We start from the raw sequence: 25,094 nt of genomic DNA, 5'->3' as shown, positions 1-25,094 counted from the left end.
TAGGCTGTTCTTATCAATCTTCTTTACATTTCTTCTGCTGAATCTAGTTGGAAAATGTAACTGATCAGAGACTTATTGGCTGCTGCAGCTTGTACTCTCGTAGTTATGTAGCATAATTGAAAACACATCTAGAAGTTCAAGAACTCATTTAATTGGAGATAGTGTCATACAAAGATAAAAAGACATCAGAATGCAAGATGAGCCTCAGAATTAGAGATGCTTAAGAAGTACCTTGTAATTCAGATGATTTTTTTTTTCAATTTCAGCCTCCTATAGGAGAAGAAGGTGGCCACAAGAGATATCCATCAGCATTGGGAGCCGATGGAAGGAAGCGATATCCATCCCAGTCTTCCAGCAGATCAGTCAGCCAGACCCCCTCCAATCAAGTCCCTGCCTCATCTAGCCAAGCCGCCACCTCGTCTAGCCAGCCTGTGCAGGAGGATGCCAAAAACCTGAGCCAGCCACATGCCGTTTCCACACCCACTGTGGAAACTCAAACAATGGGGAAATAGACACTGCTGAACTTCTGATGGAAAGGAGGGCAGGGACAGAAAAGGAGTCAGAATGTGGGTGTTCAAGACTAGGCTGCTTGTGGGAGGTGGGGACTACAATGCACACGATTTCTCTTGTTGACTGGAGAAACCAGAGGAAAGCATCCTTTTCCCTCGCTGCGATTAAGTCATTGGTAGGAGCCAGATCCCCCACATTTTCACGTCTTATCGCCTTTCAGGGGTAGGGTTGGGAAGCGGGAGATTTTTTTATAAATATATATATATTATATATATATATATCAAGTTTTAAATTATTGATAGAAGTTTGTTGGGATTAACCAAAACAATTCTGCATCGTGCAGCCACATGATCCAGCTCCTCTTCATCCCATTGAACACTGATCAACTATGCAGCCCACTTGGACAGCTGGAGGGGCAGGAAGAACAATGGAAGTTCCCCCTGGAACCCAGCCTTTTGGGACTTTCCCAGGCCAGCAGGCACCTCACAGTCCAGAGATGACAATGCACACGGAGTCCCTTTGTCGCCATCACCAGTGTCCCTTCTGTTATGGCTCCCTTCCATGCTGCTTAGCCTTTCCATCATAGACCAGCTACTGGAAGTCAACCAAAGGACTTTGGCCCAACGCAGGCCCACCTCACCTTGGGCTTGCTCAGTTCCTTTCGTGTGATGGGTAGAACATAAACTCGCACATCGTCTCCCTTCACATAGGAATTGTAATCTCATTGCGAGACTTCACTGAAAGAGCTTTCACTTAAAAACAAAAAAAATCACAAACTTGTTTTTTTTAAAAAAATCTTTTTTTTCTTCCTTCCTTGAAAATAAGTTGCCTTATTGTGGAGTTGGGAAGTTGGAGGCCCACCTGACTTCTCTGAGCAAGTTTGGAGCATGGTATCTGTTTTGGATTCAGCCTGGGTGTGATGGTCTCTGCTGTTTCCCAGTCTAGTGACTCATGCCTGGAATAGCTGGAGATTTCCCCTCTGACCTGGCTGTGCTTGGCATTGACTGTGGAACAGTACTTTTGACCTCTGGATGAATGTTGGTTCAAACTACGTGGACAGTTTCCTTCTGGAGCGGGAGGTATTAGTGCACTTCATTCTAAGACTTCGCTGTAGTTGTAGTTGATGCCGATTTAAATGTGTCAGCTGTGATGATGCCCTTCCTGGTGCAACAATTGCACATGCTTATTGCCTCACTCAGACTTCCAGGTGCACTGCCATTTTCCTGCTTTTCTCACCAGGAGAGGCCAGGAACTAGCCTGTTTAACTCACGAACTCTCCCTATCCCTGGGCAGGCAGGCAGATGTGCCAGGAATGGGTATTTCTCACAAAGAGGATCTGCAGGGGCATGTGGTTAAAGAATGTGTGTGCAGAGAAATCAGCTTTAAAGCAAACAAGGTGGATTTGTGTCTGTGTGTGGTGGCTTCCAAATCCCAGGCAGCTTACTAAGTGTTAACTTTCCTGTGCAGGCTTCCCTTTCTGTAGCTGCTTTTTACAAATGGCATGCTAGCCTTCCTTCCTTCCCTGGGTTGACTTTGTAGCCAAGGAGTGCTCAGCTTCTTAGACTTTTCTCTAGCTACAGACACCTTGGCTGTCTTGCATCCTGAGATGATCACTTCATGTGTTGGAACTGTGTCCCTCAACTCAGTGTAATAGGACTGGACTGAAAACACCTTGCTTGTTTTTTTCTTGGGTTAACAGTTGGAATGAAGCCTGAAACTATTCACAGTGTGCACATATGTAGTTAACATCATAACAAGCAGCTGGTATAGGAGCCATAGGTGTGAACATCTGAAAAAAATGGAAGCATCTGCATAGAGGCAACTGGTTTCTAGCAACCCACTTTGCTTCTCGCCCCCCACCCCCATGTACTGTCCCGGTTTTGTCAGCCAGAGAATTCCTTGGAAGGGAGATCTGAAATTACTTGGTCATTGTGCCACCCCAGCTTGTCACTTGTCTTGAAAGGGATACAACAATGAATGCAAAAGGGGGTACCATATCATTTATGTAGTCTTGCACACTATGGCTTGGATCCAGACCCTCCCCTGGATTACAAGTAGCAGACCCTTCCTGGTGCATGTCGGTAGTGTGTTGCCTATTTCACGTAGCTGCAGCCCTTGTACTCCCAAAAATAAGTGGGAGGGGTGTCCCTACAACCTTTGGGAGGTATGTTGAAGCTGTTGCTAGATGAGGGTGGGTACAGAACCCTTGTTTGGGTGATCTGAAGCAGTCTCCATGCTTTTTTGGATCCAAGCCCAGTGTGTAAGGTGGGGTGGAGTGGGAAGAGATGTCTTCAGGATTCTATATTTTGGAATTTATGTTTTCAGGCATGCTTGCAGCATATTGAAAGCTGCCAAGAGTGTGACCCTGAGGGCCATGGCAGTACAGAGAACTCATACACCCTTCAGTTAACCATTTGGAGCAGATATGTGTGAATGTAGGAAATGGTTGATTCATCATTCTTCCTATGTGTGGGTCCCACAAATGTATGTAATGGAGGAAGATGGGCCTGTTTTGTCAAGCAAATGTTCTAGCTGTGTCAGAGCATGCTACTGAGTGGGAAGTTATTGAGCTGCCTCTGTTGACTACACAATATATGATGTGCCCAAGTAGCAGCACACTTTGTATTTGCTGCTTCAGTTGTGTAGCTGTTCTGCATCAGATCCTTAACCTGTAATTTGTGTAGTATTTAAAAGACATGAGTGATAAAAGAAAGCTTTCCACTGTTTCACCAAGTGTGGCGAGTACCTATCCTGAGCTTGCACTGCAGTACAAAAATCAGCTGTCTAGACTTCTGTTGCCTGCTTTTCATTTAGCTTTGTGTGTTGAAATCATTTAAGCTCTTTGTTACGCTCAGGCAGGAGTTTTAGCATGTAGTGACAGGGAAATTAGCTGGAATGGCAGTTTTATATCCTTCTAAATATGGAAAAATACACTTATAACAAGATGCCAAGTGTTCAGGGTAAGTACAGTTGTGAGGTAACTGATACTTTCTGCCAGGTCTTTAACTTTAAAAGTAAATCGTTTTTAACTTCCTGTCAGTGAACATTAGCCCTCAAGTGTTGCGCTTGCAATGGCTTGTAGAGCATATGGGAAGAGAGGTGACTGACCTATATTCCCTGTAAGGCACATTGGTTCCTATCTGGCTGTCCCTGGGTATGCATTGATGCCAGACCACAAATTCTCTTGTCTGTAGTTGAGGAGACAAACTGAAGACAAGTCACCATTGAGACAGCCTATCCCAGTGGTGGCGAACCTATGGAACTCCAGATGTTCATGGACTACAATTCCCATCAGCTGATAGGAATTATAGTCCATGAATATCTGGAGTGCCATAGGTTCGCCGCCACTGGCCTAGCCCTTTTCTGCTGGTGCCAGTGTGTGTGTGTTGGCAAGAAGCCCTAGCATGCTGTGCATGGCTATTGTTACCTACCACCTGTCTCTTCCATCCCATCTTCAGCAGAAATTATGGATCTTGCCATTATCAATTTGAGAAGAGACCTAATGGTAAAGAAATCTTTCTGTTGTAATACCTTGTTTCAGTTTATGCCTTAGTGTACAGTGTGGATCAAGTTCAGTAGACATTGATCTCCCATGCTCAGATCCCTGTAGTGGTTATATCTTCTCAGAAGAGAGATCTTCAGTTGTTTCGTAGGAAGCCACCTGCTACTGCCCTGTATCTGATGCTACTAGGAAATCAGTTGGTTTTTCTATTGTACAAAAAAAGGTGTCTAAAAATCTTACACATCCTGGATAGCTGGTGCCCTTATCTCTTACAGATAGGTCTGAGGGTGGAGTCTGTTTAGGATAGATAGTGGAAGTAAGTGACCTTTATTACTACTAAGTGTCGGTGCTCTGTCTATTCTATCCCCCTTGCCTTTCCTCCTCTCCCTACATTTGCTTTATCTGCAGTTGGGTTCCTCCAGAATTCTATATTTTCTCATGTTGCTTCTGACTGTACTGTTAAAACATGACACAGTAACCTCAATACTCTGCTAAATATCAGTTTTTATAACTTGTTCATGCCTTTTTTGATTTTGTTTTGTTAAGCAAAAAACAATCACTTAATGCAACAAACTCTTCAGTGCTCTATTGTCTCTCCAAGTGGATCTTCCTCCTAAAACTCAGATTTGTCAATACATTTTAAAAATCATCTAGGTTTTTAGAAGGGAGGGGGTAGCAAAAAGGTTTTGATTTTTTTAAACAAATAATCTCAATTGAGTGTTTTTCAGGGGGTGGCATATGGAAGTTCATCTCAGCAACATGGATTTAGATGAAGTGTTTTTTTAAAAAAATTATTCTAAAGTCAACATTTTTGTTAGTTTACATTTTCACTTTCTGAAGACACTTGAACATAGGACCGATGTATCTGTGATGAGGATGCCCTATGGTTGGAAGCATGGAAAGGGCATGGGCTTAAAGCCATTCCGGAAAGGCTTTACAGACTTAATTCTTCCAAGTCTGATGGCCATCTGTTGCCCTCCTTTGTTTACTTCCTCAATTGGTATTGTTCCTGCATCTATTCATCCTCCTTCCCAGAATATAAATTTTGGTACAATTGTGGTCTTGGGCCACTCATGTCCCTTGGGGGGTGGGTAGGATATCAGTGCTCTTGGCATAAGGTTTTGTCCACAAAAGCCTTTCTGCTGTATAGTAGCAGTTGTATGGCTGTGGATTAGGAATGGCTGAATCTTCCTCCTCCTCTTGTTACTGGCTTTGTCCTTGAAGTAGTGCACTACTGCGATGGTTGGGATCTCCAGTCTATGAAACTGTGACTGGGAAAAATGGTAAGGGTTGAGATTTCATTAGTGTGGTCTGTATTAAGCTGCTAAAAACTATGGATAAGCAACCTGCAAAATGATGCAATGATTGTTTTGTTTAGATGTCTGAAAATTCAGTCACAGTGGAAAAGAACATTGAGATTGTTTGGTATGCTTGTGCTCCCAGAGCAGGGTTTTTTTTCCCCATATGTGCTCCAGCCTCACCCCTTCTGCATCAAAAACAGAAGTGGTTGCAATCAATTTCAGCTGTATTTATTCTTGAGGTAAAACCAACTGTTACCATATATCATCTGGGAGGAAAAGATTTTGTTAACATGTCTTGCCATATACAATCCCATGTATGTAATTCTTAACCCATGTGCTAGGATTGTCATCACATGGGGGGAGGGGGGAAAGAAAGAGGAAGAAAATGTAAAATACTTGAATGAGAGCTTGTATTATAAACCGTAATATTATTCAGAATATCTGCTTTCTAGGCTGATGTGACTCATTATTCTAGTAGTGCTTTAGTCCTTTGTAATTTGTGGTAATTATGCCTTTTCCTTTTTAATACAAAAATGTATAAAAATAAAAAACTCAAAAGACTATGTAGTGCTGCATTCCTTTATCTTAGCTTCAGTCTACAGTGAAGTGGAACTGATCACAGACAAATGTGTTACTTCATGCTGCAGCATGGGTAAGTGTGCCTTAATGTCACTGGAGAAGGGAGAGAATAAAGGTGCTTGTCGTTTTGTAGTACCAGCTTCCTGTTGGGCGCCTTGTTCCTCCATATACTTCAGCAGCAGCAGCAGCATTAAAGGCATGTGCACATCATTTAAATTATTGTCCTGTGTATGAAAGAAGTCCATTCATAAACAGCAAATCACAAGCTGTCTTCAATAGGGTTTCCTACCTCATCTGCTGTTTCTAAGAACTAGGCAAAAGAGAAAACATAATCCAAGGATAGTTTAACACTGTATTACTTTATCTGTTTGTCTTCTGAGAGTAGACTTATTTTCCAACCTGTTGGAGCTGACAGCACCCTTTTGATTAGGAGGGTGGGTTTTTTTTGTGAAGATGTTATTAATTACACAATTCTTGATCTGCAGAAAAGGACAGAGACTAGTGCCATTTTACTAATTCTCATGGCTTTCTCCTTAGAGATCTTAATTTTGTTTGCCCAAGTTGATGGCAATGATACTGATCTTCACATAATGGAAGTTGCTTCTAGCATCATGATCAGTACCATAGAATTCTATAATTTGCCTTCAACTCCACAGCTAGCAATATTCAGTTGGATAGAGACAGTCTGAATATATATCTGAAAAATACATCATTGGTATTTTCCAGATACATTTGTGACCTCAGATGGGATTTTTTGGGATATTGAGGAATGGGTTCTAAATACCCCCAGAAATACTTGGAAGTAACCAGGAATAGCAGGAACCAGCATTTTAAGGCTCCCACTGCCGCCCCCCCCCCCCCCGGAAATTTTACCACGTTTCTATGTTTTCCCAGGTTTTTGTTGCAGTTTGCTTGAAGGATTCTCTGGTTTGACAATGGATTTGCTGATTTGACATTTTGTTACATTAGGCTTGCCACATTGTCCTGTGCTTCTGCTGAGATACCATGGTTCTGCATTGATTCTTTGGGCTTGTTGGTTCTGTTGATAGCGGGACAAAATTGCCTCAGCCTGCTGTACTGAGGCCCTGATCAGGAGCTGACCCTTTTGACATTTTAAAATCTCAAAAAATGGTGGTATCTACAGGTCTAGTCCATCATGGATGTCGTCATGTTTAATTTGGCCCTACAGTTAAAAGAAGACATAGTTGCTTTCTTGATACTGCTGAATAATTTTTCAGAGAGGTCTTGGTCTTGATAATTTGTATTGTGTCAAGCTGAATTTCTAGGAAAAACTAACCTGAAATTCTGCCAGAAGCTGGTTTTCTGTCAGCTAGAATACTGGAAATATATCCCAGTAAAACCTACATATGTCTAAACAGACATTTGTAATACTATCCAAGGCAGCAGTTACTTTGAACTACAATCTAGACACTAGATACTTCTGTATAATGCAAATATTACATTAATTTTAATTCCTTTCAAAGTACATACCCTACCCACACCAAGTTCTGTCTTATGATCGAAAAGCAAAATTTCCTATAACAGTATCTTCGATCTCATTGCTAAGAAAAATTTGACACATCCATCTTTTCTTATTCCTATTTTCAGAATAGAGCCAATAGGCTGTACTTAGGGAAGGTCATTCAGATTTTTTTGGCAATTCAGGGAGGCTTTTTGAGATGTTCATGTAGACCTTTGTCTGCTTGAAAGATGTATCTGTTCCATGCAGGTGGTCCATTATTCCCAAATTCCCGTAACAGTGATTGAATCTGGGGGTTGGGGAGAGAGTGAAAAAGGAAAGCTATTAGTGGTTTGCTCATATAGGAGCTTTTTTGCTTGCTGTCTTCGTTTTGAGCACTCCAAGGATTGGAGCTTCTGTGAGTAAAAGACAGGAGGGGCAGGACCTTTTCCATGCCTATTTGACCTTTGAAGGAGGACTCATTGGAGCTAGGCTTGGCTATGGTTGCCAGCTCTGAGTTAGGAAATTCCTGGAGATTTTGTGGAGTCTGAAGAGGGTAGAATTTGGGGAGGGGAGAGGCCTTGGCTGGATATAATGCCATAGAGTCCATCCTCCAAAGCAGCAAGTTTCTCCAGGGTGACACATCTCTTGTGTGGAGTATGTCTGAAGGTTATGACTGTTCCACTGTGTGAGCAAATGGGAGAAATGTACAAAAATACAAGAACAGATGGCTTTGGTTTGGGGGGATACCTTGATATGGAGGTGTTATGGCTATGGTGACATGGGTAGTGAAAGAGATTTTTAGTAGAGTTTTATTTCTCACTTTAAACATTTGTATTATGTACTCAGTTTTTATTGGACCAGGAAATGCCTTGCAATAGTAATAAACATAAAAAGACTAATCTCAATAAAAGCCTTAAGTAAACAAATGGGTGAAAAGTACACCAGCATTGCATGTAGTTACGAACTAAGCTTCTACTTTTGTGTATATCTCTTTAGATCTGTATATGTCAACTCAGTTCTGACCAGGACCACAGTGTGAAGGGGGTAAGGCCTCAGCCCCCACTCCAATAATTGTTCGGTATAAAATAGCCCCAGTGCTAGAACTGATGTGTGTTAAAAACTGGAACCTTTGTTTGGGGAACTCCCAGTGCTGTGTGTACCCTAAAATATGCAAACCCAAGTAAGTGAACATCACGGTGGGGAATTTCCATAGCAGACACACCATCTACTATTTTTCCCATATGACCATCCCCTTTAACACAGAGAGAAGGACCTATCTGGCAGAGCATAAGTGGTTTTATGGAAGGACTTACTGCAAGACACTCCAGGTTAAGGACACATTTGTCAAGTTCTACCATTCCAGGGGTTGCTTGTTTTAGTACACACTGGATTATTCCTAAATGTATTTCCTGAGATCCCAGTAATTGGGTCGGTACCTGTAGATTCACGAAGCACCATGTTGGCGTAGATTTGCTGGTTTAAAAGGACTGGTGATGTTCAGTGCATACATGCATAAAACATAGTGCAAAATGGTAATAGTGACACAAGGCTGAGGGTGTACAGCCCATTTCAGTACACTGTTGACTACAGCCTACTAAATTCATTGTTTAAAGGCAGCATATAACTTGGCATTATCCTGTTGTTTGCTCTAAAGGTACCAGGTTCTATGAATTCTGAGGGGTAAAGAGTTGTAAAATAACAGAAATTATAATAGGCATGTGCGATTTTAAAAAATCACTTTCACTAGATCATTAAAACTAAACAGTTGCCCATTTATAAATCTAATTCTTAAGTGTGCCACTCTGCCTGTGAATACTTAAAATGTGCAGATATGGAGCAGACTGTACAAACTTAGGTTTGCAGAAAAATGTGAAACTAAAGGGGAGATTAAATCCCTTCAGTTTTTTAAAGTGATATCTGTGCATGCACAGACAGTGCTAGTCGGCAGCCATTGCTGCAGACAGCCAGGCCCAGCCAACTCAGCTGCTGGACTGGTAGAGACTATATTAGCAACAGATAGTAGGAACAGCTTCCAGGCTACACTACTGCTGCTGCAGTGGACACTTGGGGCCCCTTTTAGATAAGTGGTGATGGTAAGGAGATGGGACTCCTTCTCTTCTGCAAGCTGGTGAGACAGCAGGACTGGGTTGGGTGATTGAGTAGGAGGCCTGGCTGTGTTCGCCCGTAGCAGCAATTGGACAAGCAGGAAAAACAGCAGGGCTGAGGGGAGTAGGAAGCTTTGCCATGCCTACCCAGAATAGCACCAGGCAAGGAAGCAATTTTAAGACTGAATATTAATTAAGTAAAAGCTGTCTTTACGTCTCTTGCCAACTTATAGACATGTGAGAAGTGGAAATTCAGTAAGTTAAATAACAAAATATAATTACGTGAGATGATGGTAGTCATGGAATTCTGGTGGAGGCAGGAATGGCAAATGATAGCCAGAGTGAACAACTGTGCTATTCAGAACTGCAAGAGATAGCCATGCCATGATTGAAGTAACATGAGATCCAAGGAGGACTGGGCCAATCTGCAGAGGCACCATATTTGAAATCTGGAATTCAAACAGAACTCATAACAGTATGCTAATTATAACAATTAAAATCAGCATCTAAATGAGTCTTCTTTAAGGATCAAAGAAAACAAAATTCTAAAATGAGATTAGATTTTTGAAATGTTGCATCATTGCTGGGAAACTCATGAAACATGGATAAGATCTGGGGTGTTGTGTGGTTTCTGGACTGTATGGCCATGTTCTAGCCCGGAAACCACACAAACCCCCAGTGATTCTGATTGTGAAAGCCTTCAACAATACATGCATAAGATCCAATTTAATGTTTCTGTGGGAGGAAGGATTTCCAGTCATGTATTGTGGTTTCCCCATCTGCCCCATTCCAAGGCTGCACAAAAGGCCCCCTGAAATCTTATTCCTGTGGGTCCTCCTTCAAGAAAGGATTTCAGGGGTTTTGGACTGCTGTTAGGGGGCGGGAGGGGGGGGGCAAGCAGGAAACCTGTGCTACATGAATGCGAATCCTTGCACTTGCAAAAACATTTAGCCAGGATTTAAGTATGTATGTTTTATGTGTATATACTAATCTCTTTCTATAACTACAGGAAACTTGGTCTCAAAACTGCAGTTTTTTGGGGGGCGGGGGGAATGTCATCAACAGTCACTTGGACCGAAACTGCCTCTTACTGTCCAAGTTTTGTTGTATGCTTTGTGCTGCATCTCTCTTCCAGTAACCTACTGGTCTGAACATATCACCTTAAGCCCAACTGAATCTTCCTTCTATACAGAAGGCAGAGAGGTTGTTTTGGAAAGAGCATGCAACAGGAAGGTGGAATGTTGGACACAATTGCTGCCATTCTAAGGGGACGCCCAACATTGGGAGCAGAAGACCTAACTGAACATCAGTTGTTGTTTTTTATATGATGGATGCAGAAGTACAGAGAGCTGAAGGAAAAACTGGATGGGAAGGACAGTTTATGAGAGGTCAGATGCACCAGCTAATAAATGTTGAACTAGCACAGCCAGCCCTCTGTTCTCTTGTTGCTAATCTTTAATTGTCTTTCAATTTATTATAAGTGGTCTTAACTTCAGTTTTTAGTCAACATGCCAGAGCAAGTATTTCTCAGTGATAGAAGGAGGGAGGGATGTGAGGGGGCTGAAGCCCTAGCACCACTTGGGCAGGTCAAAAGGGAAACATGTTGCCCCTTGCTTGCGACTGCACCCTGCTCTGTTGTGCTCGCTCTGGACACCATTTTAGGCAGCTACGGCCCTGATAGTTCTGCACCTAATTTTTGTGTTATTGATCAGGTGAAACTGATATATTATTATTTGAAAGTCTTTTGTGTGGGAAATATCTGGGGTTATGAAACTGGATACTAGGTAGGAGAATACTAGCTTGGATCCTGCTGCTATCCTGAGAGTTGTAGGCAGAGGTAGAAAGGGTGGAAGGAACTGGACTAATATTGAGACAAGAAGGATTGCCTGCCCTCTGATCCTTTTTTCAATTCAGGCTGTCATGCGATAATGCTATCTGGTCTTAATGTTTATTGTTCAGTATCCAGGTCAGTAAACAGAACAACTGCCTTCAAAAGCATCTTCTCAGTTTAACAAATAGCTCCTACATTATCCGTTCTATCTGGTTTTCTGATGGAGGGAAGAAGGTAAAAATTTAAAACAACTTCAAATCATTATCTGGTCAAGTTTAGATAATCAGTGGCCTAAATCTCTGCTGGGGTAGCGAACTTAAAGTAACCCAGCTTTAGATTAATAGATTAATGTGAACCTGGCAGGTTCTATCAGTTTCTAGAGTGAGTGGTCCTGTTACTAGACATGGTAACTTCTGAACACTCTCATCTGCAGATATAAGGTCATGTGGCTCTCTGGTTTTCTGAAGAGCTGAAGTGTTGAAATGGCAAGGACAACATCTAGAGCAACAGTTGAAAAAGACCTGAGCCATAGCCAATAAAGTATAGGGTAAAGCTGTCTATTCTGTGGTGTTAATGGCAAAGGACTAGGGTTTTTTCCCCCACTTTTGCATCTGCTCAGTGTTGTCTAATTATTGTGTTCTAAGTTGAGACAGGCCAGGTAAAGAAACAGAATTTTTAAATTCCTGATTGTGGGGAAGAAAGCAAGTGGCCATCTCCCTTCACTACACTACCATGGCTTTTCCAGGTTTTTTTTTAAAATGAGCAATTGAATATCATTATAACAATCTGTGTATCATGTTCACATAATTTCCCTCTTTCATTTTTTAATAGCCTCTAGCCCCTTGTTGCGGAGTTATAAAGGGAAAGACATTTGTCAGCTATGAAAGGAAGGGCAGACTTTTAAAATGAAAACAGAGAATTCAGATAACCTGATACAAATTCTAAGACATAATTGCCTAAAGATAGAATGCACGGCAATAACTCACTTCCAACCAATCACCACACATTCCATCCTGGTGTTCTAGTCCCCTGCCCAACTCTCCCCCAAAGAACAAGCCAGGCCTGGTGGGGTAGCAGTGGCAAAGCACCCTTCCACCTGGCCCAGCACAAGCCCTCCCAATCATCCTCCAACCTTTCCCCCTCCCCAACATAGCCGGTCCTATTGGGGCAATGGCAGCAAAGCACCCTCTTGCCTGCCCCGGCACAAGAAGAAGAGAAGAAGAGTTTGGATTTATACTCCCTCCTTTCTCTCCTGTAAGGAGACTCAAAGGGGTTTACAATCTCCTTTTCCTTTCCACCCCTCCTTGTGAGGTGGATGGGGGCTGAGAGAGCTCAGAAAAGCTGTGACTCACTAGCCCAAGGTCACCCAGCTGGTGTGTGTTGGGGTTCACAGGCTAATGTAGTTCCCCAGATAAGCCTCCACAGCTCAAGTGGCAGAGTGGGGAATCAAACCCGGTTCTCCAAATTAGAGTGCACCTGCTCTTCACCACTACGCCACTGTTGCTCCCCTCCCAATTCCCCTTCAACTCTCCCCCACCGAACCCCCCTCCCAAGCTGGGTTCAGCAGGGCAGCAGTGGCAAAGCACCTACCCACCTGATCTGGCACATGCCCTCCCAATCCCGCCCCCCAAGAACGCTTACCAACGGTGATTCCTCTCAGGGATGGGCCTTCTGCCGCCAGATGGGTGATTCAGTGAGCAGGCTGGGGGTGGGGGTGAGTAGCGAGGTGGGAGAGATTGTCAGGGGGCCGTGGCTCACCCACTCGCCCATTGAATCCCTACCTTTACTAGGCCAATGCATTCCCCCCCCCACACACACACACACTTTTCTAGAGCCCATTGCATTTTTCCCCACAATGGGTTTTACTGCTAGTTTGTTACAATGACAGAATGAAATTGAATTGCTGATCAAGAAAATACCCCCTCTCCCCACACAGATGGTAACAGCAACCCCAGTAAAGGTCCAAGGGAAATGTCTGCCTTATATAAGTGGTAGCAGGAAATGTGAACTTGCATGGCAGCTGTGCAGACTTCCCCAAATGGGAGATTAACCAGGAAAAATCTAGAAAAGGCATGAATGGGCACCACAGTATTGTAGGAAGTTGCAGGGGGATGGGGGGATGCTTCTTAACTGCCCAACTTCCTAACTTGGGCCAATCAACCTGTGTAGAAAAGGAATAGGATGAGGAAGCATATGAGTATGACAAGGAAGTAATGTTCATACTCATCTCCACCAAGCACAGATGTTTGTTATGCTGTAAAGTGATGCATATAGGGGCAAAAAATCCCAGCTTCACATACAGGGGTCAGTGCTATCAGTCACAGACCAGGAAAGGGATTTGGGCGTCTTAGTTGATAGTTCCGTGGGAATGTCAACTCAATGCATGGCAGCTGTAAAAAAGGCAAACTCAATGTTGGGGATAATTAGGAAAGGAATTGATAATAGAACTGCAAAGATTGTCATGCTCTTATATAAAGCAGTGGTGCGACCGCACTTGGAGTACTGTGTTCAGTTCAGGTCACCACATTCTCAAAAAGGATATCGAAGAGATAGAAAAAGTGCAGAGAAGGGCAACGAGGATGATTGAGGGATTGGAGCACCTTCCTTATGAGGAGAGGCTGCAGCATTTGGGACTCTTTAGTTTGGAGAGGAGATGTCTGAGGGGGGGATATGATTGAAGTCTATAAAATTATGCATGGAGTAGAAAATGTTGACAGAGAAATTTTTCTCTCTTTCTCACAATACTTGAACCAGGGGGCATACACTGAAAATGCTGGGGGGAAGAATTAGGACTAATCAAAGGAAACATTTTTTCACGCACCATGTGATCGGTGTTTGGAATATGCTGCCACAGGAGGTGGTGATGGTCGCTAACCCGAATAGCTTTAAAAGGGGCTTGGACAGATTTATGGAGGAGAAGTCGATCTATGGCTACCAATCTTGATCCTCCTTGATCTGAGGTTGCAAATGCCTTAGCAGACCAGGTGTTCAGGAGCAACAGCAGCAGAAGGCCATTGCTTTCACATCCTGCATGTGCGATCCCAAAGGCACCTGGTGGGCCACTGCAAGTGGCAGAGTGCTGGTCTAGATGGATTCTGGTCTGATCCAGCAGGCTCTTTCTTATGTTCTTAGGATGTTTGAATGTGAGCTCAGTTACCGCAAGTTTTAGCTGAACCTTTGAAATAACACTTACTATGTGGTCTACTGGATGAGCATAGATACTGACAATGCTCACAGGAGCAGTCCATTCATGATGCTTTTTGTGTATGTGTTTAAACAGAAGAGGGTGGTGAATAAGCCTACAGGGGAAGAAGCAAAACATGTTTAGACTGGGATATAGAGAGAGACAAGATGAACCAATGCAAGGGAATAACACAAACTGCATAATTTTCAAAGAGGGAAATAATTTGAATACAATGTAATATAATACCAAAACCAAAAATGATGAGTAACTAACCCAACAAATATGGTAGAAAAAATACGGCAGTGTGAAAATTCTGAGTTTCTTTTAAAGACCCAAGAGCTTGAATATAGCAAATATCAGCTTAGAAGCCTGCCTCTTTCTCCTCACTCTGCAATGACTACCAGTATAATGGTGAGTAACATGTAAAAAATATGATATCTGTACTCTATCTAGTTCCTAGTAGTAAACAAGCAGTGGTTTATTCTACACCTTCTAAAGTGTGAGTTGTCTTCTAAGGTAGACTTGTGTAGGGTGTGTTACAGTAGTCTATCTCTGAGGTTACTTTGGCAGGGATCCACATGACACAGCAAATAGGTCATGATAGGGAGGCATTCTTCAGACTAAGTGAAAAAGACAGCTTAATTTCAAAGTGGTCTACAGTCAGTCCCTCTGTCAGTTACCACACTCATTTCTAAGTGCTGGTTATCCCGTACAAGCCCCTTCATGGTTTTGGGCAAACATGTACAGTATTGCTTCTCTTGATATGTTCTGCTAGGATACATTTCAAGAAAGCCTTCTGAAGGTGCCATCCTGCAAAAGAGTAACAGGCACAATGACCTGTCTGACCCCCACATGTCATTTCACAGTATGTAAAATGGAATTCTGCAGGAAGGCAGTTTCTTTGATGGTAATTTTAGCTTCTTTGTTTCTCTTCCACATTTATGATGCATATCAGGAGTTCTAATGTGGTGCCATAGACACCAACACCAGGCACCTATCAAGTGTTTTTTAGAAAGTGGGTGGCTTTCATCTGCTAGTGAAGATCTGTTCAGTTAGGCAGATTAAAATAACATTGTTTCCGTGGCACCTGCCTCCAATGTTTCTCTTATTCTCTCTCCCCTTTTCCCCAGTGTATTTCTTTTTCCTGCACTGGGGCTTCCCCTGTGTGTGCTGCTCTGCCTCTTGTGGAAGCCATATTGTAGTTGTGCCCACTACCCTGGGTCAGAATTCCAAAGGTGCCCTCAGGCTCAAAAGGTTGGGGACCCCTGCCATTTATTTTCTTAAACGTATCATACTTCAACTCATTTTTTTCTCTAACTGTAAAATCCAAGTTAGATTGTATTACAGTATTGATATTTGTTTTCATCATGTGCAGAAACCAGTTTCAATACATACAATCAACTGGTCTCTATTGCACTGTCCTCCTAACACTGTGATCTGTTTTTGAGTCTCAATGAGAAAGACCAAAGAAAAATTGAAGAAATAAGTCCCAAAAGTCTCTCAATACTTATCTTAAAGAGAGGAAAGAAACTTATAATGACGTGGGGAGCCATGGCTCAGTAATAGTGCATCCACTTGGCAGGCATAAGATCCCAGATTCAGTCACTGGCATTTCCAGTTAAAGAGAGCAAGTAATAGGTTATATGAAAGAACTCTGCCTAAGACCCTGGAGAGCTGTTGCCAGTCTGAGTAGACAGTTTTGACCTCATGAACCAGTGAGCCACTCTAAGGCAGCTTCATAGGTTTAAGTGTGTTAAAGTAAACAAGTGACAATGTCCCTGGACTGGTTTACTACATCCTCCTTGCTATATCAACCAAGGGATGCAGACCCTTTACAAGCTATATTGTTAACTGTAGACAGGCATATTTCAGTTTCATGAAACCAATTGATAGGGAAGCCTTACTTTGTTTCTTTGTGGTAATTTGCCTCTTACCGGTGAATGTAATAGAAGCTAATTTCCTGCAGTATTACATAGACAGCCAACTCAAGAAGAAACCAATGGAAGGTGGGCAATGACAAACTGCATGGATCACCTCTCCTTTTCAAAATGGGCAACATGAGCATCAACATTGGAAGAGTGATGAAAAACTGGTTGAACAGTACCGTTCGGATGACATTGAACAATTTTGCTCTGTCAATCTAGGAGAGAAAGAAAATGCATCTGTGTCTTAAGGAATCGAAGACACTTTAAATGATGAGTATTATTAACTCTGACAGTGCTGATTAGTTGTTTGTTAGTTGAGGTTAGTACTATTACAAACTGCTTTCTATATGAGATTACTACTTTTCCTGTCCCTAACTGCATTTTGTGATCTTTGTCCAGGCAGTATGGGGGATAAAAACGGATTATATAAAGCAAGATAGGAATAAAAAATGGGGCTGAGTAAAATACGGTATTGTTCTGCTGTTACAGACAAACACAGCTACCCATCTGAAGCTACCTTCAGTGACAGTACTGATCTCCCTTCTGTAACTAATTTCTTCTGACCAACTTACAATGCACTCTATTGTTTATCAAACAATCCATCCAGACACCTCTCAGAGGTTGTCCTGGCACCCCCAGAGGTAGTTCTTCACCCTATAAATATCCTATCCTCCAAAGGGCTAATCGCCCAGTGCCATTGACATCTTTGCATCTTTGCCGCTATGTCCAACACATTGCCCCCTGGAAACAAACCCTAGCCATTTGGCTCTGAACCCTGGATCTTCTCATCACAATCAGGTCATATTACCCATATATCCCATACCCCTTTCTACTCCAAATCTATTTTCCAACCTATCTATATCTTAGGAACTTTGTGTATGCATGTTTGCTGTCATTGAACCAAATGATTGTAAACCCCTTATCCCTACAATACTGTCGAATTTGCATTATATTTTTCTCAGTGGATTTTCTTCCAAGAGCTGATCTTCGTATACACTGGTATTAGAGATAACTTACCCAGCCTTTCACAACATTAATAAGCAGTCTGCTCTAAGCTAATATTCTACATTATATTGAGAAACTGTGTCTCCACCTTGGATAACAACTGCATTATGTCTTATCTTGTACTCTTTATTTAGAACCTAGAACCTCTTCATTTAGAACCTACTCACAAAAATAATGATGGACTTAAACAATTTCTCAGAATAATAGCCCTGTCTCCTTTATGACACTGTCCCAATTGTTTCCTAGAGTGTCACTTTTTGCTTTGGCAACCAGGAATATATGGGCCAGATTTCTTTCCAAATAGAGATATAACTTTACTGATTAGTTTCTTTTATTTAGTTAGTTATATTGTTAAATTTGTAAATCTGAAATTATGGTTGTATATTTTATACTTTATATATGCTCCTATGAGATTTAAATTGTAATGGTCTATGGCAACAAACTCTACTATTTAAATTATATGGATGCTTTGAAACAGGGAGTCTAAGAAATCAATTTTATTGTGTGAGACATGTTTATTGAGATTCTCAGAAAAAAAAAAACACCTCATTGTCATGTTCCAGAAAACGCAATGTTCCAGAATGCCTATTTAAATTATTTCTTGCCCAAATCTCTCTGTATCTAGCAGGCCAAGGACTTGCACTAGTTGTCCAAGGTATATTTGATGTAAGGAGTAAAATACCTGCATTCTTAAGTGGAACTGTCTCAGGAAGGCTGTACTTTATGTCTTTCTCTGAATGTTCACCTCCATTCAGAAGCAACTAAGAGACCACAAAAAATTGACCCCCTACTCCATTCATCAAAAACTTATTTACACTTCTTAAAAATTACATTCTTTTTGGCAGGAAACCAAAATCATAAAATGGGGAAAGGATGCTTCAAATTAGAGAGCAGCTAAGAATACCTGTAATGTATTCTGTTATTCCAGGGAATCCTTTGATCCACACAGGACTCCAAGCTTAGAATCTACTGTTCAGTTGAAATGTCTGACCAGTTATCCTACTGAAGAATTTACTTTGTTAATCTCAAAGACTGATTGAGTGAGTGATGGGAACCATGTTTCAAAGGTTCAAAATCTTTCTCATCTAAATAACCCAACTAGCTTCCTCTAAAAATATCCCAATGATTCCTGAAAGGCCAAGGAGTCTAGTAGCCTCCAATGACAGGTCTCCAGCTACTAAGAATTACAAACCTTTGTTACTTCAGGCGCAAAGAGGATAGATAGTAAAGACTGCACATAGGACATATGTGAGCAACAGGATTTGAGCAACAAAGATTGCAGTGCAGTTCAATGGATGTTTCATAAGGTAGGGTTTTAAAAATGAAATGTGAGGAGGTGGAGAACTAAACCCTTCCTGTCAGGATGCTGTTAGTTTGTGCACTGTCCTTGAGTCTCTCCCACCTGTCAGCCCTGGCTGTAGGCCTAGGTTGGAGAATTTCGGTTCCACGTTATCTCAGCTCGCCTTTGTGAAACTATGCTTTGTTTAAGTTATTTGATTTCTTGTGGCGGGAAGGAGGTTTGCTACTGTGTTAAAACTATTATCGCAGTTCGAGTCTCTCAGAACTCATATTGCCTGTATTCAACTATGACTGCCAGTACAATAAAGAACTGAGTACAGTTACTTTTGCCTGGACTTTACTAGTTCGTTACACTTCCCTATGAGACAGACAGTTTCCATTCTTAGTCAATGTTTTTGTTGAATGATGAAGGCTTATCTCCACCTCCCTCTCCAAGACAGGGAAAAAGCCAGAAGCATATTTAATTTAAACAGGAAGTCAATTGAGAAAAAAATACTTACAAGGTCCTTCTTCCCCAAGCGGATACTGTATTGTGTGATGAAGCTTGGCTTCTGGGTTGTATCTGCCACCAGGAAGATTCCATTCAAACCCCAGAAAATAAATAGAGGAACTATGGCTGTGCCTGTGGCATGAAAAATAGAGAGGGCAAGTGGGAACTTACGTAGGTGCTTGGCTTAGGCCCAAGGTGACTGATAGGAGATATAATGGGGTAGCTGTCACTTACTGCTGAAGTGCCTGCTGCACACATGCAATAGAATCTTAACTTTTGAGGCCCAACATATAAGAGATGGGAAAAGTTGTAGGTAAATGGAAAAGAACTTGGAGGTTTGATGGATAAGCAGAAACAGCGGGCAGAACAAATCCTGAAGGCTGTCAGCACTGTGGCAGTAGTCTGCAGCACAACTGCACTAGTCCACTTGCTATGGAGGAACATTATACGGTGGCTGGCAGGAAAAGGAAAGATCTTGTAGACTGCAGGCACAACTGCATCAGTGTTTCCAGCAACCACACTGCAGCTGCTTATAGCACATGGAGGGCTGTTGATGGGGCTCTGATGGACAGGGCAGCTATAGGTTAGGGCCCAACCCAACCCAAGCGGCTGCTACAGAGACAGAAAAGGGGCATGTCCAGGGAGGCACCCAACAGCACAACAGGGATAAACTCAACCCAGAACTGAACTGGAAACCAAGGAGGTTTACGTTAACTCTAGAAAAAGGTATTAAACAAATATATATTTTTAATTTGGCAGTGCACTTAAAAACACATAAAAAACTAAACAGACTTCCAGGCCATATAAGTAACAAGCTTAACAATACACTCAGCACCTCTTGTAGTTCCTTGAAGTAGCACAGATTAATCTAACAAAACAATATTCATGTACCTGATGAGTTTTGGCCAGGAAGATGTACCAAGTTTGAATATCTAGATAGAAACTACAATATACAAGCACACGTTAAATGGATTTTACCATTCCCAACCCGCATGGACCATTACAGAGAGAATAAGGGACGTGGGCATATCTTCTTTCCAATAAAGCCAATGGAGGAGCATTGAATGGGGCTAAGTAAATGCTCTGCAATGTTAGGGTATTACAGAGTATACAAGTAACTCGGTGGGACAAAGTTTTTATTACAGCTCCCCACTACAAAAGTGGAGTGGGTCCATTCTCTGTCAATTTAGAGGGAAATGTCCCATAGTCTTTGTTTAATTAATACTTTGGCTCAGTGGTGCCTGAGATAGAATAAAGATATGATGGACATACCAAGGAACAATTTTCCTATTATTTTCAACCATCTTGAATGGAAATAATTTACACAGATGAATGGAGTTACGCCAGAGCAAGATAGTTTTAACTTGAGCCAGAAGTATGTAGGTTGAAGCCAGATGCACAATTCTACCTGGACCAGTCTTGCTTCTAACTGAAGCAAGGCACTGGATATACAAAGTGGTGCTCTAAAAACAGCTCTATGAAATTTAGGCTGAATTGCTTCTAATTTTCGGACACGCCTATGCACTATATACATTAGTTGTGAGATCACTTTGAATACTTTCAATGTATAAGGTATATGAGACCCTCCTTTTGTAAAAAAGAACTTTAAAGTAGCTGTTACCATTCTTTGAGCTGAATCAGTTACATAAGAGAGCTGATCATGATCCAGATGACTGAAACACAACACCCAAGTATCTAAACACTTTAACTTAGTCCATTTCATGTCCATCAATCTGCCACCTATGTTTCTTCGACCTTTCGGAAGTCACAAGTATTTTAGTCTTTGAAATGTTAATTCTTTACAGTACTTTATGAGTACCCAAAGAGCTATTCTGCACCCTACTTCAGTGAATGAGAGACTAGCTGTGTCGTTGGTATACAGTAATATTTTTGAGATGTTCAATGAGTGGAAGCTGGGATTGGAAAGATGGGGTTAGAATTTATGTAAAAATTAAATAATAAAGGTATGAGGATACAATCTTGCTTTACTCCTCTCCTAACTGGTATTGTTTGAGACAGATGGCCTTGTGGGATGTCTCACAGACAGGGAGTTATTATATAATGTGCATAAGAGGGCTATCAGTCTATGATCTATGTGGAAGCTTCTAGTTTTTGGCATAATCTGTTCTGTAAAATAATATCTAGTGCCATCTTATATTCAACAAAGACTACAAATGGTGCCCCATGCAGTTTAGCTGTGTACTTCTCTGCAAGATGGGAGAGTAGAAAGCAATGGTCCACTGCGGATCATCCATTTCAAAAACCTGCATGTTCCTCAGCAATGATGTTTCCTCTGTCTAACCTGTATCAGAGCTTCCAACGCAAATGTTTGACATATAGTTTACTCACCACAGTCAACAAACTGATTGGTCAATAAATGAAGGGTCTAATTTTCAACAAGGAAGCCCCATGGCACAGAGTGGTAAGCTGCAGTCAAAGCTCTATTTATGACCTCTATTCAATCCCAACGGAAGTCAGTTTCAAGTAGATGGCTCAAGATTGACTCATCTTTCCATCTTTCTGAGGTGAGTAAAATGAGTATCCAGCTTGCTGGAGGTAAAGTGTAGATGGCTGGGGAAGGCAATGGCAAACCACCCCAAAAACATAGTCTACCTAGAAAATGTTGTGATGTGACAAATTCCCCATGGGTCAGTAATGATGCAGTGCTTTACCTAATTTCATTCCCTTTTTATATATTGGGATGATAACTGTCAGACCCGCACTTCTTGGGATCCATTTAGTTTGATCAATGTAAATGAAACTGGTGGCAAGAACTAAGGCCCATCATTCTATATCATCTTTAATTAGCTCAGGGGAAATCAATTTAATTCCTGGAGCATTCCCCATCTTCAACTGGGCCACAAGCCCTTTTTGTTTCAGCAGATGTAACTGAGGCCAAGGAGATACATTTTCCACATTTGGTGGTGGAATACAGCCCTGAGCTTGCCAGAGATGTAATTAAGCTTCTGGAAAAAGGCTATTACAGATTCACCTGTTAACAAACACCGGTCACCTATAAAAAGTCCATAATCCTGATGAGTGTTATTCCATCCATCCTAGGTGACTGTCAGTATCCCTTCCTGTGTTTGCTGAACCATATACTGAGGACAACCAGACAGATCATACAACTTATAGCCAAGTCCAATGGCCATGGTCATAGAACAGACATTTGGTCAGCTGAAGACTTGGTTCAGTTGCCTGCACCATATGGGAAGATACTGGGCAATGTCATCATTGGCAATTGCAAAGCTCTTTGTATCTGTGCTATGCTCCACAACAAGGCCATCCACCAGCAGTTGTCTCCTAACCTCATAGGGGGCTTGTTGGAAGGCTCCTGGGTTGCGGGGAGGGGAAGAGGAAGATGCACAGTCAAGGGAAGCAGTAAAAAGTCCAGATGTCAGTGGGGCACATTGAGCAAGAGTGGGTAAGGAACCACAGAGTTCAATGAATCTGGCGCAGAGTTCAATGAATAGAAGATAGTTTGGAGTAAAATAGATCTGCACAAGGAGCTATGTATGTAGAAGGAGGGGCTAGCAGTAAAAATGAAAGTGAAACCTTTTGAGAAAATACAGCACAAGTCTTGGGATCTTTATGTGCATAGCTTGAGATTTATCATATTATTCTCTCCCATGAGCAGAAAATCTATAGTGGCTTCAGTCCATAAAACATACCCAGTTTGGGGATATTTTAATGAAGTTCTTTTATTTCTAAATAAGACTGGTATCCATGCAAACAGTGCAACAAAGAAATGTAAGGCCTAGTGGCACTAATAAAACTGAAGACAATTCACCTCACAATAATTCATAATTATTAATCTATGAAGTTCTAATAGTATAACCCATAGGTGTCAAACTCGCAGCCCTCCAGATGTTATGGACTACAGTTCCCATCATCCCCTGCCAGCATGATGATGGCAAGGGATGATGGGAACTGTCGTCCATGACATCTGGAGGGCCACGAGTGACACCTATGGTATAACCAAATCAGTAATATGGAACCTGCTGCTGTGCCCAAGGTTCTCAGTACTGCTTGTACTCTTTATAGCATACCTGAAGCCTTAACATTCATAAAAACCCACTGAAGTATAGTGTGTGTGCATGTGTGTATGTGTGTGTATGGTGGGGGTGTTATATCAATAAAATACATAAGTCTGCCTGTAAGCTTGCATTATATGAACATTCAGCCATTAAAAAACTCTGGCGACTGGGTGTGGGGGGGGGGGAGTTAAAGCATGCTGTAACAAACAGACTGAGTCCAGGGCAAAGTAACTTCAAACAGTTCTTTATATCACTGGCTTAGACAGATCCATAGGCAAGACAGGAGAACTCTGGGGTCCCAGAGTTCAATCAGTAGTATAAAACCAGACCATTCCCCACCCGTGCAGAGATACCATAAACAAAGCGAGTTCACACAGAAAGAAAGAAAGAATCACACTTGAAGATAACACAGAGACAGGCATACCTCAGCCCGGCTCACACTCCAGGCACACCGCCAAAAGAAGAGTTGGCGCGCAGTCGGGTGGGAATCAAGGGTAGTTTCCCCACTTACCTTTTGTTGCGTGCTACTCTCGGCAAGTAACGCGGGGTTCAGCAACACTCCCCGCTACAGGGGCGGCGACAACGCAGCAGCCCTGATTCTGCCGCTCTCCCGCCCCCTCAGCGTGCATCATTTTTGGCACTGTTTGGAACAGAGCCTTTGGGAAAAACCCGTGAGGAGCGCGGGCGGTGGGGAAGCCCAGGGGGGTGACTGTGGGTTTGAGTTTCCCGCCCCTGGCAGTGACTTGGAGCCTTTTGCCCAATAAGAAAGCAGTGGGCTGTGTGCAAGCGTGCACCCTTTTTTATTTTGGGGAACAGAGATCGACGTGTATTTGACCCCACGTTGCAACGTAGGGTCATTTATATAGCAATGCAAGGGAGCACTCACTGAAAGCCTAGCATTTTTTCCCTATTTGCTATTAGAGTTTCTGTGGCTTAACTAGCTAATGCTTGTGCTGCAATGTGAAAGCTCGCTAATTCTAGTCCCACCAGGGATGAGTAATTTTTTTTAAGTGTATGAAGGAATTAGGGCTGATTTTTGAACAGGACAAGTTTCTTCTGTTTGGGTTGAAAGCAGTGTGAAAGCAACTGATCCCACTGTCATTCGGGTTTACTCAAAACACACCACCATGAATCCCTACAGTTTCTGTCCCCAGCACAGTTTAAACACCTTCCATTCACTGTTTTTTAAAAAACATGGAGTTGAGATCCACTATTCGAAGCAATGTCTGGCTGGTGAATGAATGAATTTGTGAATGAAGAGGCAGCAGTGAATGAATTACTGAGGCAGTATTAAACACAACAGGATGTGGAAATGGAGCTTCATTTCCCTGTTTCACTGTGTTAGTCAGTTCTGCCTTGACATGCCTTTTTCCCCACCTTCATTTAGAAGGGGAGCTGTGGCTCAGTTTGTTAAGTGTTGGTGCTAGTGTGTAAGAGCTTGCTGGTTTGAGCCTGCCCAGGGATAATTTTTTGTGTGTGTGTTTCATAGAACTAAGAAGCTCGTGGCATGGAGAAGAACGTCTAACAGAAGGACCAGTTCCAGTGCTATGTATTTTCACCCCAGCAGGAAGTGGGAGAGTGTTTCATGTGAATGCTTCAGGTGGGATAGATATGAAAACACGAAGGCATGCAGGTTGCCCTTAATCGCCTGTTTCCCCATTTCCGGGTATGGTTGTGCGCATGCTCGCACAGACGTGGATAAAAGTTTTTTAAAAGTTCCGCCCAGCAGCAGCAGCCAATCAGGATAGCCCCTGAGCTCAACGTGCATTCCACAGCTTCAAAGTGGGGAATTCTGGTGGCTGCTGCCTGAGGATCGTTTAAGGGGCAGAAGCTGCAGTGGGGAGTACAACCTCATGCTCAAAAA

At 42.3% G+C, this 25,094-nt stretch overlaps 2 protein-coding genes across 5 annotated transcripts in view; one reads left to right on the top strand and one right to left on the bottom strand.

Moving 5' to 3' along the window:
* The window catches only part of LARP1 (La ribonucleoprotein 1, translational regulator), a 93,014-nt gene extending 87,140 nt beyond the window's left edge, over positions 1-5,874 (top strand). For both annotated transcript variants that reach the window (XM_048488248.1, XM_048488249.1), the window contains exon 19: positions 267-5,874. In XM_048488248.1, coding sequence (XP_048344205.1) covers positions 267-512 — 246 coding nt within the window. In that variant the 3' untranslated portion in view covers positions 513-5,874. The remainder of the gene's footprint in view (positions 1-266) is intronic.
* A 42-nt stretch (positions 5,875-5,916) lies between these two features.
* Positions 5,917-25,094, bottom strand: part of FAXDC2 (fatty acid hydroxylase domain containing 2) — a 37,019-nt gene continuing 17,841 nt past the window's right edge. For all 3 annotated transcript variants that reach the window (XM_048488250.1, XM_048488252.1, XM_048488251.1), the window contains 5 exons: positions 19,204-19,325; positions 16,409-16,614; positions 14,484-14,589; positions 9,742-9,908; positions 5,917-7,661 (listed from right to left, as the gene is read on the bottom strand). In XM_048488250.1, coding sequence (XP_048344207.1) covers positions 7,532-7,661; positions 9,742-9,908; positions 14,484-14,589; positions 16,409-16,614; positions 19,204-19,325 — 731 coding nt within the window. In that variant the 3' untranslated portion in view covers positions 5,917-7,531. The remainder of the gene's footprint in view (positions 7,662-9,741; positions 9,909-14,483; positions 14,590-16,408; positions 16,615-19,203; positions 19,326-25,094) is intronic.

Source organism: Sphaerodactylus townsendi, linkage group LG03 (genome assembly GCF_021028975.2).
Source record: "Sphaerodactylus townsendi isolate TG3544 linkage group LG03, MPM_Stown_v2.3, whole genome shotgun sequence".
NCBI classification, from domain to species: domain Eukaryota; kingdom Metazoa; phylum Chordata; class Lepidosauria; order Squamata; family Sphaerodactylidae; genus Sphaerodactylus; species Sphaerodactylus townsendi.
Note: the sequence above shows the minus strand (reverse complement) of the source record. Positions and strands in the feature narration are given on the sequence as shown.